Source organism: Cetorhinus maximus, chromosome 7 (assembly GCF_964194155.1).
Source record: "Cetorhinus maximus chromosome 7, sCetMax3.hap1.1, whole genome shotgun sequence".
Taxonomy (NCBI): domain Eukaryota; kingdom Metazoa; phylum Chordata; class Chondrichthyes; order Lamniformes; family Cetorhinidae; genus Cetorhinus; species Cetorhinus maximus.
Window position 1 is genome coordinate 111,604,916 of NC_135885.1, and position 17,975 is coordinate 111,622,890.

Genomic DNA, 17,975 nt, shown 5'->3' on the forward strand with positions numbered 1-17,975 from the left:
GTATAAACTTAGTGTAAATACAGGGAGCAAGTTTATAAATGCCAATTTCAGGAACATAAGTGACTGTTTAAATGGGGTTTTAATATTAAGTAATCACAACTGAACCTTCCACAGGATCCAGAGTTTATAGGCATCCTCCTGAGTAAATGTCGCTCCTGTACTGTTGTTATTTATTCCCAGGAAAAGGCATAGAGTATAGATGGACAGGTAGTTGTTACCTCTATCTGATAATGGCTGTGACTTTCTAGGTGCAGGATGCATATCTCTTGAATAATACCTTCCAACGTTGCACAAAATATATCACACTGTGATTTATAGCACTAATCTTCTGTGACAACCATTAATGCACCAGAGGTTGCAGAAAAATGTAAAACTTGGGTGTGGCAGAAATGGATACTGTTGTCAAACCAGAAACTTGAAACAATATGATTTTACCATTGGTATTGGTGTAATGAGCAGACTATTTTTTAGTGTTTAATACATCCATAAACCTTGAACTATCACAAAGCAACGTCATGACTCCTAGACAGTAAATTAAGCAGTCAGCACATGATGGCTCCAAGTAGCTACAACAGACTGATAATGCCCTGAGGATAGTTGAAATTAGAGTGCAGGATTAGATTCTGCCTATTTAGGAAATGCCAATCTCTATGACAGACTCTGAAGACTGTTTAGAACCTTTAGCTAAAGCGTAAATTAACAGTGGATTCATTGCAAAAATAGCTGCATGAAATTCATGATTGATCTGCAATTTTTGTGCATTGATTTAATATTGAAGTTCCTTAAACTTTAAAGAGAGTTAGTGTAATAAGTTGTAGTTCACTGTAGAAAACCTTTTATTCAATCCATTCAAGGCTAAGGTCATTTTGTGAAAGTGTAAGTATACCGCATTATATGTTTACTACCTGAGGATAGAAAAACAGGGAAATAACAAAGTTTAATTGTCTTGTTTCTCGCCAGGGGCAAATCTGCAGAACTAGCAGATGCTCGAAAGTTTGTAACAATGATTATATACTAACAATAAGAAAAATGTCTGGTAATCAAATCTAGCAAGTTGAGGTTTTATGAATGAACAATAATAGCACCTGTCATGAAAGTTCACTTTATTTTCTCCTCCTTGACATTTGAAACTTAGTTTCAGGATCACACCCTTATGGTTTTCATCACTAACGTGAGCTACACTTTGTAGCTCAGTGTTACCTTTGATTATTTGTGTTCCATTATCTGCATTCTTGCTTGTCTATGACAATTTTCATGAGAGTTAATTGAGAAGCATAACACATTATAGGGAGCAGAGAGAGATTGGGATGCACTGATTAAGAGGAGCAAATAACTTTTCGCTAATATTGTGTGCAGATTGGTGTTACTGCAGGCAAAATAATAATATATTGATAGCAATTTAAAGATTGCTAATAGCCTGTAGCTAAATGTCTACCCCAGTAATGGCAGCAGTTTTAGGTGAGGCTGCATTTGGCAGTGCTGCAACTCCAGATGATAATCATTGATGGAGCAAACTGCACAGGCGAGAGCAATGCAGGGCGAGTACGCATACAAAAAGATGCCTCCCAATTGGTGGCAGGAGATACAGGGTGGAAACTTGTCGCCTTTGAAGATTTTCTGACGTTGGGACCAAAAGTGGGTCCTAATCCCCCTGGTGGTGTCTGGCTGATTGCTTGCATGATCTTCTGGGAGCACCACCAATTAGGAAGAGTAGGTGGAACAGGCACCCAGCTGACCCAATGCGAGGACCTGCAGCAATGTCTGGCCAGCAACACCACCAGGAGAGGCATGCTTGGAAGATGCATGAAATTATTAAAATATTTTGTGGCCTCAGCCAGGGCCAGGGAGAAAAATGGGCCCTGGTGTTTCTCCTGTTTCTGGAGGCCTCTTATTTCCCTCTCCCCACTTTTACCCTCCCTCTCAATCATCTCATCTCCCCCTAGCTCATCTCATCCATCCAGAATGACAAACAAACATACGTCTCAGGAGCAGGAATAGGCTGTTTAGCCTTTAGAACCTGCTCTGCCATTTGATAACATTGCCTACATCATATCAGTGACTATAACTCAAAAGTACTTAATTGGCTGCAAAGCAATTTGGGATACCGTGAAAGGCGCTGTACAAATGTAGGTTTTGTCTTTCTTTCATTACATACACATGCAGTAGGCAGAATAACTGTAATAGTGGTGAAATTGGCGGTCCAATGCTGAGTCTCTAAGGATAACTAATCACAGAACAATCAATGGATGGTTTCATCAAGGAGAGGTCATGCCTAAATCTGTTAGAATTCTTTGAGGAAGTAACGAGTAGGTTAGACAAAGGAGAGCCAATGGATGTTATCTACTTGGACTTCCAGAAGGCCTTTGACAAGGTGCTGCACAGGAGGCTGCTCAGTAAGATAAGAGCCCATGGTGTTAGAGGCAAGGTACTAGCATGGATAGAAGATTGGCTGTCTGGCAGGAGGCAGAGAGTGGGGATAAGGGGGTCCTTCTCAGGATGGCAGCCGGTGACTAGTGGAGTTCCGCAGGGGTCAGTGTTGGGACCATGACTTTTCACTTTATACATTAATGATCTAGATGAAGGAACTCAGGGCATCCTGGCTAAGTTTGCAGATGATACAAAGATAGGTGGAGGGACAGGTAGTATTGAGGAGGCAGGGAGGCTGCAGAAGGATTTGGACAGGTTAGGAGAATGGGCAAAGAAGTGGCAAATGGAATACAACGTGGGGAAGTGTGAGGTCATGCACTTTGGTAGGAAGAATAGAGGCATAGACTATTTTCTAACTGGGGAGAGAATTCAGAAATCTGGAGTGCAAAGGGACTTGGGAGTCCTAGTCCAGGAATCTCTTAAGGTTAACTTGCAGGTTGAGTCGGTAGTTAGGAAGGTTGCAATGTTGGCATTTATTTCGAGAGGACTAGAATATAAGAGCAGGGATGTGTTGCTGAGGCTTTATAAGGCTCTGGTCAGACCACATTTAGAATATTGTGAGCAACTTTGGGCCCCGTATCTCAGGAAGGATGTTCTGGCCCTGGAGAGGGTCCAGAGGAGGTTCACGAGAATGATCCCAGGAATGAAAGACTTAACATATGAGGAACGTTTGAGGACTCTGGGCCTATACTCGATGAAGTTTAGAAGGATGAGGGGGGATCTGATCGAAACTTACAGAATACTGAAAGGCCTGGATAGAGCGGACGTGGGAAAGATGTTTCCATTAGTAGGAGAGACTAGGACCCGAGGGCACAGCCTCACAGTAAAGAGAAGACCTTTTAGAACAGAGATGAGGAGAAACTTCTTTTGCCAGAGAGTGGTGAATCTATGGAATTCATTGCCACAGAAGGCTGTGGAGGCCAGGTCATTGAGTGTATTTAAGACCGAGATAGATAGGTTCTCGATTGGTAAGGGGATCAAAGGTTACGGGGAGAAGGCGGGAGAATGGGGTTGAGAAACATATCAGCCATGATTGAATGGCGGAGCAAACTCGATGGGCCGAATGGCCTAATTTCTGCTCCTATGTCTTATGGTCTTATGGGATGTTAGGAAAGTGGCTACAAAGAAATCACTACATTCACAAAACAATTCAGTATGGTTTACCTTACCATTACCACTCTGACTTCTCTGGCGCCAATGCACTGTCATACAATTGTGTTGTACACTGTGGGCAGAACCGTCCCAGATTTGCACTAAGTGTGGTAGCGGGAGAGAAAAAGGACGTTTTACCCATCGGCAACAATAGCGGCTTTTCACGCCGTATCATCCTATTCCCGGCACATCCCGTCTCATTAATAATGCATTCCCGGGAAATATGTCGTGTTGATGGCAGGACGGCCTCAGATCCACCCACCCTGCCGTCACCTCAGGCCTTAGTAATCCAGGTGCCATATTTCAAAGGCACCCCTGCACAGAGCTAGTTCTCTCTGAGGCATCAAAAGCTGCTGAAAAGTCATGGTTGCCAAAGGGAGGAAACGTGTTGCCCCAAAATTTAGTTACGCCTCTCTCGAGCACCTACTGGATGCAGTGGAGGCCCGCCATAAAGTCCTCTGCCCCCGGTCTGGGCGAAGACCAGCAAGCAAGGTCACCAATCCAGCATGGGAGGCGGTGGCAGCAGTGGTCACCAGTCCTATTTCTTTAATCAAATTTTCAGTCAGCTGTGCACCGTTAGATAAACACTACCCCTCCACACCATGCTTGGGGAACATACAGAATTGTAGTCAACTGGAAATGTAAAGCAAGCCAATTCCCCTATATTTCCACTGCTGCAGCAACTGGATGTTTTCTTTACACAGCAGAGCCAGGACAATTGATACCTGACTTGAAAAGGTGGGTAGGTATGTCCTGAGATCATTTTACTTAGCAAGGCAAAAAAGTGACTTTCACCTCAGAGGCATCGAGAATAGTTCTTTTAATATTGCTTAAACTATTTTTTTCACCTACAATAGCATTAATATGAATGCACAGTTACTGTTGATACCGATGAAACGATTTTCCCTGATGAGACTCGAGACCCAGCAACAACATGGTGCAACCTTGGGGCACTTCAGAATTTCAATAGAGCTTATGTATAGTGAAGAATCAATCAGTTTGAGATGAAATAGTTAATTACTGTATTATAATTTCACTTCAAACGAACAGAATAAATATTATGTTTAAAACTGGGAACACTGCAAATTTTAAAATGATAAATAATTAATAAAACTGGAAAAGAAAATGAGAGTGATATATGAATAAACACCTGTGTGGCCTTATTCTGGTGGACTCCTGACTATTTGCAATGGGATCCCTTCCAGTCGGAGTTCGGAGTATATTGTCATATAGTAATTGGACTGGTTGCTCATGAGATAGTAACAGTGAATACTTTTTGTTTTAAAGACTTTTCTGCAGATCTTGGGCGTGGTAGCTGTGGCAGTAGCTATTATTCCTTGGATACTTATTCCAATTACTCCACTTGTCATTATGTTCGTTTTCCTCCGGCGCTATTTCTTGGAAACGTCACGTGACATTAAACGCATGGAATCAACCAGTAAGTAGGACATTGGAAATTAAATTACAGGCAGTGACCTTTTTAAACTGTGTTGGGGATAACTTTTCTTGTGTTAACAAGGGGAGGGAAGAGGAAGAGGGAGGGCAAGAGAGGGAGGTGGGACAGGGAGTAAAGGGGAAAAGGTCTCTGAACATAGAAAATGAGTTGGGTCTATGATGAACAAGAATGAGTGGGTGGAAGTATTACCCTGCGAGAGCTCTGCCTCCTATCAGAGCACTGACCTCCATCGAACCTCTACCTTGCCCCCACCAAAACAAAAGTAAAAATGAATGTGATATTATGCTGTACCAAGTTATAATGGTAAATGTCAACACAAAATGTGATGAAACATCATAACAGGAGGCATACACGCAATGAATTTGAAATATGTACAAAGAATATGCTATTAATTGCTAAAGATAGTAACAATATTCAAAATTAACACCAAAAGTTATTGAAATATGTTAATTTTGTAATTCAGCTCGAAGCCCAGTTTTCTCCCATCTATCTTCATCCCTCCAAGGAATTTGGACGATTCGTGCCACGAAAACAGAGCCACAGTTTCAAGCAAAATTTGATGAACATCAAGATCTTCATTCAGGTGAAACGCTTCATGTGATTTTTTATTTATTATTTTCACAAATCCTTAATAATTTGCATGCTGTCTTGAAAACATTTTTAAAACAGAGAAAAAAATTCAGAGATATTTCAATGGAAATAATGCACTGTAAAACTGGAAAAAAGTTTAGCTCAGGTTTACCAGATGTTTCCTTCTCCTGTTCAGCTCCCAGTGACTTGCTGTAAGTTTAGACATAGGGTTAGGACAAAATTGGGCAATGCTGTTATGTGATGCCCACCATTGTGGAATAGGTGACCAATACCCACCTTCAGGACTTTGCACGATAGTGATTTAGACAAAGTGCTGGATGTTCACAGGATCTGTAGAAGCTACACTCCTCAAAGAGATCCAACATTCAGAAGAACAGAAACAGAGAAGAATGGAAGTTAAAAATTCAGTATCCACTGCATCATGAATGTTTGAAATGTGCTGTTACGGACACTATTTATGGATCTAAAGCGGCAATGGTGTACTTAATTCTGGAGACCATTTGTCTTCATACTCTGTTGTACTTCTATGCTTTATACGTGGAGTTAAGTTTACATTTGACCTAAGATATTTTAATCAAATGGCAGCTGAGTGATGAAAGGTTACATGATAGCACAGGCAAGAGCCAAATGCATGTGGCTTAAGAAATAAAGTAGATAGAAGCACAAATTCAGCTAATATAGTAACCATTTCAGTGACAATGCTACAAATGCTATGTGATTCTTGTAGCAACCTTCTATGTGTCTTATTTGGGAATGTATATGCTCTCTTTGCTCCTTTATTAGACAGCATTGCTGGTGCTGTTCGTGGATGATTGCACAATGTTCAGTACCATTCGCAACTCCTCACATACTGAAGCAGTCCATGTTCACATGCAGCAGGATCTGGACAATATTCAGGCTTGAGCTGATAAGTAGCAAGTAATATTCGTGCCACATAAGTGCCAGGCAATGACCATCTCCAACAAGAGAGAACCCAATCATCTCCCCTTAACATTCAATGGAATTGCCATTGCTGAATCCCTGACTATCAACATCCTGGGGGGGTTACTATTGACCAGAAACTAAACTAGACCAGCCATATAAATACTGTGGCTACAACAGCAGGTCAGAGGCTCTGAATTCTGCACTGAGTAACTCAATTCCTGACTCCCCATAGCCTGTCCACCATCTACTAGGCACAAGTCAGGAGTGTGATGGAATACTTTGCACTTACCTGGATGAATGCAATTCCAACAACATTCAAGAAGCTCAACACCATCCAGGACAAAGCAGCCTGCTTGATTGGCACCTCTTCCACCACCATCAACATCCACTCATAATATCACCACCTTCAACACCTCTTTGTCCCTTTGTCTATGACATCTTTTGGCTATCTCCACCTATCACTGGCCCTCTATCCAGCTCTACCTGTCCCACCCCCCCTTAAACCAGCTTATATTTCACCTCTCTTCTATTTTTACTTAGTTCTGTTGAAGAGTCATATGGACTCGAAACGTTAACTGTGTTTCTCTCCGCAGATGCTGCCAGACCTGCTGAGTTTTTCCAGGTATTTTTATTTTTATTTTTGTTTTCCACTCCCTCTACCACTGATGCACAGTAGCAGCAGTGTGTACCATCTACTAGATGCACTGCAGCAATTCACCAAACCTCTTTCTACAGCACCTTTCAAAATCCGTGACCTCTACTACCTAGAAGGACAAGGGAAGCAGATGCATGGGAACACCACCACCTCCAAGTTCCCATTCAAGTCACTCACCATCCTGACTTGGAACTATATCACCATTCTTTCACTGTTGCTGGGTCAAAATCCTGGAACTCCTTTCCTATAAGCGTGTAGGTGTTCCTACAACGCATGGACTGCAACGGTTCAAGAAGGCAGCCCTTCTTAAGAACAATTAGGGATGGGCCATAACTGCTGGCCTTGCCAGTGACACACAAATCCATGAACAGATAAAAAAAAGTGTAATGGCTCCTTCTTTTTCTCTTTAAATCCATGTGATTGCTGCTAAATATGATTGGGAACTAAATATAGACTACAGGATATTTAGAAATTCCCCAACATAAAAATTGAGAATGGAGCAGAAATGTTAATATTGATATTTACCGCATTGAAAGAAGATATTTCAATAAGGCTTAAAAGGCAATGGAAGCACCTAGTAGATACTGGTAGAGTTAAGGAACAGCAAAGCATGCAAGGAGTTGTCTACAACCACCTAGTTGTAGCGGTGATGTGGTGATATATAGAAATATATATATATATATATAGTATTTATTATAGATATATATATTATAGATATATTATATATAAAGATGGAGGTTAAGGATGCATGTAGAAACTGATTTTAATGAGGGATTAGAATTTTCATGGAAACTGGAAGTAGCAGAGCAGCTAAAGTAATAAAGGTAACAAATATCTAGAAAGTATTTCATATCGTTTTCCATGAACAGATGGGAACAGGCCATACCAGATATAATGATAGGTAATGAATCAGAATTAGTTAACAGTGTAACAGTGGTGCAGCATTGTGCAAATAGTGACCATTATATGATTGAATTTGATATTTGAGAGTGAGAAGGGAAAGTGACAAACCAAAGTTTTAAATTTAAGTAAGGCAAACTTCAAAAGGATGAGAAATAAATTGACCGCAGTAAGCTGGACTTAACTGTTAATGGATAAACCTACAAACATATAGTGGGAAATATTCAAAGATGTGTTTGGTACATTACATAACCAGTAAATTCCATAAAAAGTAAATGCAGCCATGGTCAACAAATAAGCGGCAGTGTCAAGCTAAAGAAAAGGCTCACAGAAATGTGAGGAATAATGGAAACCTAGAAGACTTGGGCCAGGATTTTACGGCCCCGCCACAGCGTGTGTCGTCGTCCCCCCCCGCCCCCCGGCAGATGCGGCGAACTATTTAAATCTCCATTCAGTTCAGCAGGGCCGTAATATCACGCCAGATGGGAGGGGCTGTAAAATCCTGGCCTTGGAAAACCGTGAAGAGCAATAAAAGGGTGCATAGGAAGTAATAAGGAGTGTATAAAGCAAATAAGCCAAAAGGTTACAAGGAATATCAAAGCTACCAATTTTTTTTTACAAATATACCATAATGAGTAATAAGGAAATAGGAGACTTATTAAATAAATACTTCTCCTCAACTTTGAAAATAGTTCAAATGAGGCCAAAATAACAGCATTACATGGGAACCTGAGTTGACCTGAAAATAGGTCAAAGCAAGGAAGCTAGTGGATTTAATATAAGCTTACTAAAATGACAATGGAGAATATAATATTAAAAATGGACAAAGCTCCAGGACCTAATGGTTTCCATCCAAGGTATTAGAAGAGACAAGTGAGGAAATTGTACAGGCATTACAATTAACAATATGCTGTTGATCCCTATCTTGAAAATTGTGACTAAGTTAGCAGTCACAGCCTTATGGCAACAAGTTCCAGATTGCCACCATTCTTTGTTTTGCAAAGTGTTTCTGATTTCACGTGAAAGTTTGCCAAACTGGGAGGGAGGGAGGGATTGGCCTGAGAGGAAAGATTTAATAGATAGGGCCTTTATTCTATGGCATTTAGAAGAATGAGAGGTGATCTCATTAAAACATACAAAATTCTTACAGGGCTCAACAGCATAGATGCAGAAAGGATGTTTCCCCTGGCTGGTGAGTCTAGAACCAGCGGACATGGTCTCAGAATAAGGGGCAGGCCATTTAGGACTGAGATAAAGAGGAGTTTCTTCAGTCAGAGGGTGGCGAATGTTTGGAATTGTCTGCCCCAGAGGGCTGTGGAGGCTCAATTGTTGAGTATGTTTAAGGCTGAGATCGATATGTTTCTAAAAATATCAAAGACTATGGGGATAGTGCAGGAAAATGGTGTTGAAGTAGATGATCCATAGAAGCCATGATCTCATTGAATGGTGGAGCAGGCTCAAAAAGCTGAATGGCCTACTCCTGCTCCATTTCTAATGTTCTTATATTCACTCCCAAATTACCTTGTTCTAATTTTAAGGTTATCCACTTCCCCCCACCACCACCTCACACCCCTATCTGGACTCCTGCACCAGAGGAAATCGTTTCTCGGTACCTACTCTATTGAACCACTGATCCGACAATGAGGACGATTTTGTAATGCAGCTATCTCTCCTTTAGCACTCCTAATATGTTCCAAAAAAAAGGTGTGCTGACCAAAAATGTACCAAATGAAAATCACTTTTCCATAAGAGAGCATAAAATAATGGTGGGTTGTGTTCCTCTCTAATTTTTAGATTAAGAACCTATTAGCTGCCTTGAACCAAACTGGCCCAAAAATCCTCTTTCTTACTAACTTTTACTAACTCTTTCAACTTTCTTTCCTCTCGCTGCTTCCCACTCACTATCCCTCCCACTTGCTGCTTTTTCCGTGACCCTCCTGCCTCCCGCGACCCTCCCACTTCCTGCCAGCTGCCTCTCACCTGCTTCCTCCCTCCAACTCGCCGCCGTCTCTCACTCCCTCTCTTTTGCCACCCCCCCTCCGTGGCGTTGGTTCACAGCAAGGGCTCAGAAGAGGGGTGGCAAACAGTAAACGGGTTCAGAAGAATGAAACACCGTGCGGGAGGCTTGGAGAGAGAAGTTGAGATCTGAAGGATCGGGGAAGGCAAGGGACAAGGGGGAGGGTCGGATGTGGGAACCGCCAAGCAAAAGGGTCAGGGGTAGGAAGCGGTGAGCAGGAGGGTTGGTGGAGGGAAGGGGCAAGTGGGAGGGAATGAGGAGGTGGGATAGGGGTGGTGAGTGTAGCAGTGGTGCCTTTAGAAATAGACAGAACATGCTCAGTAACTGCACTAAAATGGAAATGGAGGCAGCGCTATTTGGGAAACTTCCCTAATTTACAAACCGTGTTAAAAACGAAAATGCACTATTAGAATGTACTTTAAACAGGGATACCTGTGCATCACTTGTTGCTACAACTAAAAGGAACTCGAAGGGACTGCCCTGAAAACTATTTCGCAAATGCCAGTGTTAGACTCTGAAGATTCCCAGGAAGAATCGTATTTAAATTCCTCCTTGTCTGTCAATTGTTGGAAGGATTATTATTCAATGTCAATAGTTCATTGTTTCCCCATACAACTAGCAGGTTATCAATAAAAAAAAAGTATTTACTAAGCTTATTTTTAAGAGTTAAGGAGATGTTTTTGAAATTGGATCTGATTTAAAACCTCATTCTTGTTGAGTCTGCTTTACTCCCAGTGCAAATTTCAGTGAATGACACTTAGAGGTCGCAGCATAAAATCATAAGAAATAGGAGCCAGAGTAGGCTGCCCAGTCCCTTGAGCCAGCTCTGCCATTTAATAAGATAAGGCTGATCTGATTGCGGTCTTAAGTCCGCTTTCCTGCTGGCCCGCCAGAACCCTTGACTACCTTGCAGATCAAACATCTGTCCAACTCTATTCACTGGCACAGCCTCCCATGTTTTCTGGGAACAAGAATTCCAAAAATTAACAACCCTCTGAGAGAAGAAATTCTTTCTCATCTCTTCCTTAAATGGGAGACCCCTCATTTTTAAACTGTGCTCCCAGTACTAGATTCTCCCATGAGGGGAAACATTCTGTTAGCATCTACCCTATCAAGCCTCCAAAGAATATTATATGTTTCAAGAAGACCACCTCCCATTGTTCTAAACCTGAGTATGGCTAAGCCTGCTTAACCTTTCCTCATAAGACAGCCCTTCCATCCCAGGGATCAGCTTAGTGAACCTGCTCTGAACTGCTTCCAATGCAAATACATCCCTTCTTAAGTAAAGAGACCAAAACTATACACTGCAATCTCAGCAATGCTCTATAGTTCTAACAAGACTTCCCTGTTTTTATACTCCATCCCCCTTGCAATAAAGACCAACATTCCATTTGCCTTGCTAATTACTTGCTGCACCTGCATACTAACTTTTTGTGATTCATGTGCGAGAACACCTAGATCCTTCTGCACCACAGCATTCTGCATTCTCCCCATTTAAATTATATTCTGCTTTTCTATTCTCACTGCCAAGGTGGACAACCTCACATTTTCCCACTTTATACTCTATCTGCCAAATTTTTTCCCTCCCACTCAACCTTTTTGCAGACTCTTTGTCTCCTCACAAGCTGCTTTCCTACCTATCTTTGCGTTACCAGCAAATTTGGCTAAAATACACTTGGTCGCTTTATCCAAATCATTAAAATAGTTGAGGCCCCAACACTGATTTCTCTGGCATTCCACTAGTTATAGTTTGCCGGCCTGAAAATGATTCATTTATTCCAACTCTGTTTCCTGTTTGTTAGCCAATCCCCTATCCATGTAAACATATTACTCCCAACACCATGGGTTCTTATTTTCTGTAGTAACCTTTTATGTGGCCCCTTTTGAATGCCTTTTGGAAGTCTAAATCCACTACATCTACAGGTTCTCCTTTATTCACCCTACTTTTACATCCTCAAAGAACTCTACTACATTTGTCAAACACCATTTCCCTGCCATATAACCATGTTGACTCTGTTTGATTGTATTATGGTTTTCTAAATGCCATTTACTACTTCCTTAATAATGGATTCCAGCATTTTCCCAATGACAGATGTCAGGCTAACTGGCCTGTAGTTTCCTGCTTTCTGTCGCCTTCCTTTTTTTGAGTGGAGGTTTTACATTTACAGTTTCCGTCCACTGGGACCTTTCCAGAATCTAGCAAATTTTGGAAGATTGCACCCAACGCATCCACCAGGCTGGATTTTCTCCTTTGAGGCTGGAATCGCAAGCCAGGAGATTTCCTAACGTTACGATCTCACCTCCTGCCTGGTAGTGCGCGCCCACATTATTTTTATGGTGGAGTGGCAGAGATGGGCTGGAGTCAGGGCCACCGCCTCCTGAAACAGGCTTGAGGTAGGAATGGAGCCAGGTAGATGTCGAGTCAGGCAGGTTAGAATTCCCTCCTCAATTCGCTGGGCAGCCAAGACCCATCCCTCGCCTCCTATTGAACTGCTGCATCTCCATAATCCCCCAACCCCTCGATACCCACATGCCCCATCCATATCCGCCCCCCCATTGCACCCCATATTCCCTTATGCCCCCATATCCCAATGGAATTGCACGTGGCGGCACATTTGTTTGGGAAATGGTGCCAGTGCTTGTAATTATGCGAGGCACATCTTTGTTGTATCACCTATTTAAAGTGAAATTCACCTCTTTGGTTGAAATATTCCACACCTGTTAGTTAATGTTTAAATTATGTTAATTTTAGTTGGTTTGTTACAGTGAAAGTTTGAAAAAGTGAAATCTTGTCCAGCGGTATTCTTTACATTGGCATCATGGGCATTCCTTTCTTATTAAAAAGTTATCGGTCTCCACAGGGATCATAACAATACTCTAATGCATCTGAAGACTTTTCCACTTTCACATTGTTGGTCAAATTTAATGGTCACTTACTTTTCTAAAAAAGCTTTTTCATCAATCACTGCATTAAAACCATAATTAACTTTACATGTAATTATATAATGCTACGTGATAATTTAGCAGCACCTATTAAACTTACCTGTCAAAATGTTCCTGACTATAGGACAAGCTTCGCCACCCCCACCCCCCCACCACCACAATGGTCCATGACACCTCTTGAGTTGGCGTGAACCACGTCTCCTTCAGAAGCTCTATTAAATTCTCTATTAAAATTGCAGGTAGTCTGAAATCACAACCCTTGCAATGGAGCCATTAGTGTCAGGATTGCTGCACGCAGGCTTGCGCTCGCATCCTTAAAAATACCACACGATGAAGAGAATCATGTCCCGCCAACCTCTTTCCCCCTCCCCCACTTCCATCTGATATAGGTTTGTCTTGCACCAGGACAGTGGTATCCGGTCCCACTATCTCTGCAGTCATTTCTTTTAAGACCCTAACATGCAAGTTATCAGTTCCAGGGGACCTGTCAGCCTTTGGAGAAAAAGTACTAGGCAAGTGAATGGGACTAGTGATTGTGATTGCTTAAGGTTCGTCCCTCATTTTGCTTCTTGATTCTTTACTGTAATTGGGATATTATTTGTGTCTTCTACCGTGGAGACAGATATTCAAAGTCTCACCCATTTCATTATTAATTCTCAGTTTCATCCTCCAAGAGATCAACACTGACTTAAGCTACTCTTTTCTTTTGATATACTTGTAGAAGATTATAATGTCCCTTTTAATATTTCTTGCTAATCTACTCTCATACTCTAATTTCAACCTCTTCATTATATTTTTAGTCATCCTTTGCTGTTTTCTAAAATGTTCCCAATGTTCTGGCTTACTGCTAATCTTCACAGCATTGTAAGCCTTTTCTTTGAATTTGATATCCTTAATATCCTTAGTTTAGCCACAGATGGTGTATCCTCGTAGAATCTTTCTTTGTCAATGGAATATATCTTTGCTGAGAGTTATGAAATAGCTCCTTAAATATCTGCCACTGCTTCTCTACTTGTCTTCTCTGTCTTCATACCCTTGTAATTGCCTTTATTTAAGTTTATTGCTCTAGTTTCAGACCCAAATTTCTGACCTTTAATCTGAATGTGAAATTCTATCATATTATGATCACCCTTGCCTAGACGATCATTTACTATGAAATTATTAATTAATCCTGTCTCATTACACATTACCAGGCCTAAAATAGCCTGCTCCCTGGTTGGTTCCGGAATGCATTATTCTAAGAAACTGACCCAACTGCACTCTACCAACTCATCTCCAAGGCTACTTTTGCCAATTTGGTTCATTTAATTTACACCTAACTCCCACCAGTGACTTCATACTTGTGCTATTTCTTATGTACACCCAAACTGATTCTGCAGTTTGATCTTCAAAGCCAAGATCATTTCTCACTAGTGCACTGATCTCATTCTTTAATAACAGTGCTACCCCACTTCCCTTTCCTTTCCTTCCTATCTTTCCAAAATGTCAGATATCCTTGAATGTTCAGTTTCCAGCCTTGGTCACTATACAACCATGACTCTGTGATGGCTATCATATCATCCCTCATTTATTTCTATTTGTACTATCAATTCATCAATTTTGTTATGAATGCTGCGTGCATTCAGTTAAAGAGCCTTTAATTCTGTCTTTTTTTTACCAGGTTTCCCTACTCTAACCAGATTTGCTGGTGCGTTTGTATAATCTGCCCCTACTTGTCAATTCTGATTATCAGTACCTGTATTGCTACTTTGCACTATTGCCATGTCCTTTCTCTTTAACCTCCCAGATCTCCCCTCACAGGAACCCTTCACACACTATTTAGTTTAAAGCGCTCTATACAGACCTAGTTATCCAATTCACCAGGGTACTGTACTCATGTGGGTCAGGTGAAAACCGTCCTAACAGTACAGCTCTCTCGTGTCAATGTATAAATAATCACACTGCATGGCAGTGTTAAAGCCAATTGCTAGTTAAGTAGGTGATGGGCATTGATTATCCCATCTAAACAGAATAAAAAGATACAGCTGGAACGTTTTTTGGGGAAGCTACTGAGTAGCACTAAGGAATTGTCTTGAAAATAAACCAGATTAAACCGAAACACCAGCCTGGATTACTTCTTCTCCTGCAACCTCTTATTGTAAGTAGCATGGTAGCAGAGGATGAATTTTAAGCTTTGGTGATTAATTGCTGCATATGGAGATTTTTGTCTCAATCCTCTGAGGGAAAAGAAGTGTGCTGTTGCTGACAATTTAAGTTACAGAATGGTGGAAGGACTGTGCAAAATCGCAAACTTTGACTATCCACCAATTTTTTCTGACTCTGAACCTTATCAGCAATGGAAGGCTGAAGTTGAAATGTGGAACCGCGTTACTTTCACACCCTGGAAGAAGCAAGGTATGGCTTTGGCGTTATCATTATCAGCCAAAAGTAAGATAAGGAGTACTTTCAGAATGGAAAGTGGATGATTTGGAACATGAAGAGGGACTGAACCTTCTGTTACAATTTTTGCATAAGTTTTACAAAAAGGATGAGTTATTGGAAGCGTACGAAGCTTGGACGATCTTTGATAGATTTAGGAAATCAGATGATCAGTCCATGGGAGAATATATTATGGATTTTGATACAGGAGACTACAGAGATTTGAACTTGAAATTCCGGAATATGTATTGGTATTTAAATTACTGGTCTGTGCTCACATTTCCCACGTTGATAGTCTTTCAGTACTAACAGGGGTTCAATTCCAGGGGAAAAAATCTCTCCTAGTTCAAATGGCTGCTGCCCTAAAAAAATTTCTGGGGAAACAGTTGTTCCCTGCCACTTTCTTAGCAAACGCAAACAGCTATGCTGTGAAACAAAAGGATAGAGGATTCAATAGTGGTGGAATTTCGAGGTTGACCAAATATTAGACAAAGATTCCAATCCAAAAATGCGGTTAATGGCAAGAGGTCTGAAAATGGTCGTAACCCTAGCCAATTTGAGAGTCGGGACAAAAAGCATGTCTGGGACTTTGACCATAGGCGTTTAAACCCAAAAAATGCATGGGGCATGGTTAGTCGGTGTTTTTGGTGTGATTCCCAGTATCATTACGCGATGAATTGCCCATAGCGAAGGAATTGCGTTTTTGAAGTGACCCACGAGACGGATTCATCTGAAAATGATGATGGTGACTGCCATGAAGGAATTCTATTGATCACTGAGAGTTTGAATCCAGTGATGAGTATTTTGATGGTGGATTCCTTCAACTGTGCAGTTCTGGACTGTGGTTGCACATCTATGCTATGTGGCATGGACTGGCTTGACTGTTATCTGGAGCCTCTCGATGAGGCAGACCGGCGGAACGCCACTGAGTAAGAAAGCTCTACCTACTTCAGGTTCAGAGATGACAATACATTAACATCCTCCAAACGGCTGGTCCTCCCTTGTAAGATAGCAGGGATCAATCTGTTTATCAGTACTGATGTGGCTTCTAGCAAGATACAGCTATTGTTAAGTTGATCTGCGATGTAGAAGGCTCAGATGACACTAGATATGGAGAATGATAGAGCAGTCATGTTTGGAAAAAATGTAGATCTACATTTTACTCGGTCAGGTCATTACTGCTTGCCAGCTGCAGAAACTTGAGCTCCAGGCTTCAGAGCTTGAGCGGTGGCTGGAGTCACTATGGTGCATCTGCAAGGCTGAGAGCTATGTGGATAGCACTTTCAAAGGGGTGGTCACACCGCAGATTAGGAGCATGCAGGAAGAAAGGGAACGGGTGACCGCCAGGCAGTCCAAGAGAACCAGGCAGGTAGTGCAGGAATCCCCGCTTGCTAATTGGTTTTCCGTTTTGGATAATGGTGAGGGCGTTGGTTACTCAGAGGACTGCAGTGAGAGCCAAGTTTGTGGCACCACAAGCAGCTTGGCTGTACAAGAGTGGGGGGAAGAAAAAAGGAAGAGCAATAGTGATAGGGGATTCATTAGTTAGGGGAACAGACAGGTGTTTCTGTATCCATAGACGCGACTCCAGGATGGTATATTACCTCCCTGTTGTCAGGGTCAATGATGTCACCGAGCAGATGCAACACATTCTTCTAGGGGAGGGCAATCAGCCAAAGATAGTGGTCTACTTTGGTACCAATGACTTAGATAGGAAGGGGGATGTGGTCCTGTTTTGGGAGCTAGGTCAAAAATTAGCAAGCAGGACCTCAAATGTAGTCATCTCTGGGTTACTCCCAGTGCCATGTGCAAGGAGATTAAGGCAGATGAATGCATGGCTGGAAAGATGACACATGAGGGAGAGCTTTAAGTCCCTGGGACACTGGGACTGCCTCTGGGGAAGATGGCACCTGTACAAGCCGGATGGGTTGCACCTGAACAGAGCCGGGACTGAGTTCTTGCAGGGCATTTTGCTAGTGCTGTTGGATGACTTTAAACTAACTTGGCAGGTGTGTGGGAACCAGGAGAGAACATTAGAGAGTAATACCAAGGTGCACAAAATACTGGGAGAGACAGGTAGCACTAGGTAGGTGGAGTTGGAGTAAGGGAGAAAGTAAAGAAGTCTAAATCAGGGTTATCCTGCACATATGTGAATGCATGGAGTATAGTTAATAAGATTGGTGAGTTACAGGTACAGATTACCATGTGGAATTATGATGTTGTGGCGATAATAGAGACCTGGCTCAAGGAAGGGCAGGACAGGGTGCTAAATATTCCTGGGTACAATGTGTTCAGGAAAGATAGGACTGAAAGAAAAGGAGGAGAGGAGTGGCAGTATTGGTTAAGGAGAACATTGCAGTATTGGAGAAAAAGGATTTCCCAGAGAGTTCAAGGACCGAATCAATTCGGCTAGAGCTAAGGAACAAGAAGGGTGCAATTACATTGCTCGATGTAGTCTATAGACTACCAGCTAGTGGGAAGGATGTAGAGGAACA

At 41.8% G+C, this 17,975-nt stretch overlaps 1 protein-coding gene across 3 annotated transcripts in view; it reads left to right on the top strand.

Annotated features, from left to right (window-relative positions):
• abcc4 (ATP binding cassette subfamily C member 4 (PEL blood group)) overlaps positions 1-17,975 on the top strand; it is a 405,942-nt gene that overhangs the window by 276,650 nt on the left and 111,317 nt on the right. For all 3 annotated transcript variants that reach the window (XM_078545915.1, XM_078545916.1, XM_078545917.1), the window contains 2 exons: positions 4,867-5,017; positions 5,499-5,618. In XM_078545915.1, the coding sequence (XP_078402041.1) occupies positions 4,867-5,017; positions 5,499-5,618 (271 nt within the window). The remainder of the gene's footprint in view (positions 1-4,866; positions 5,018-5,498; positions 5,619-17,975) is intronic.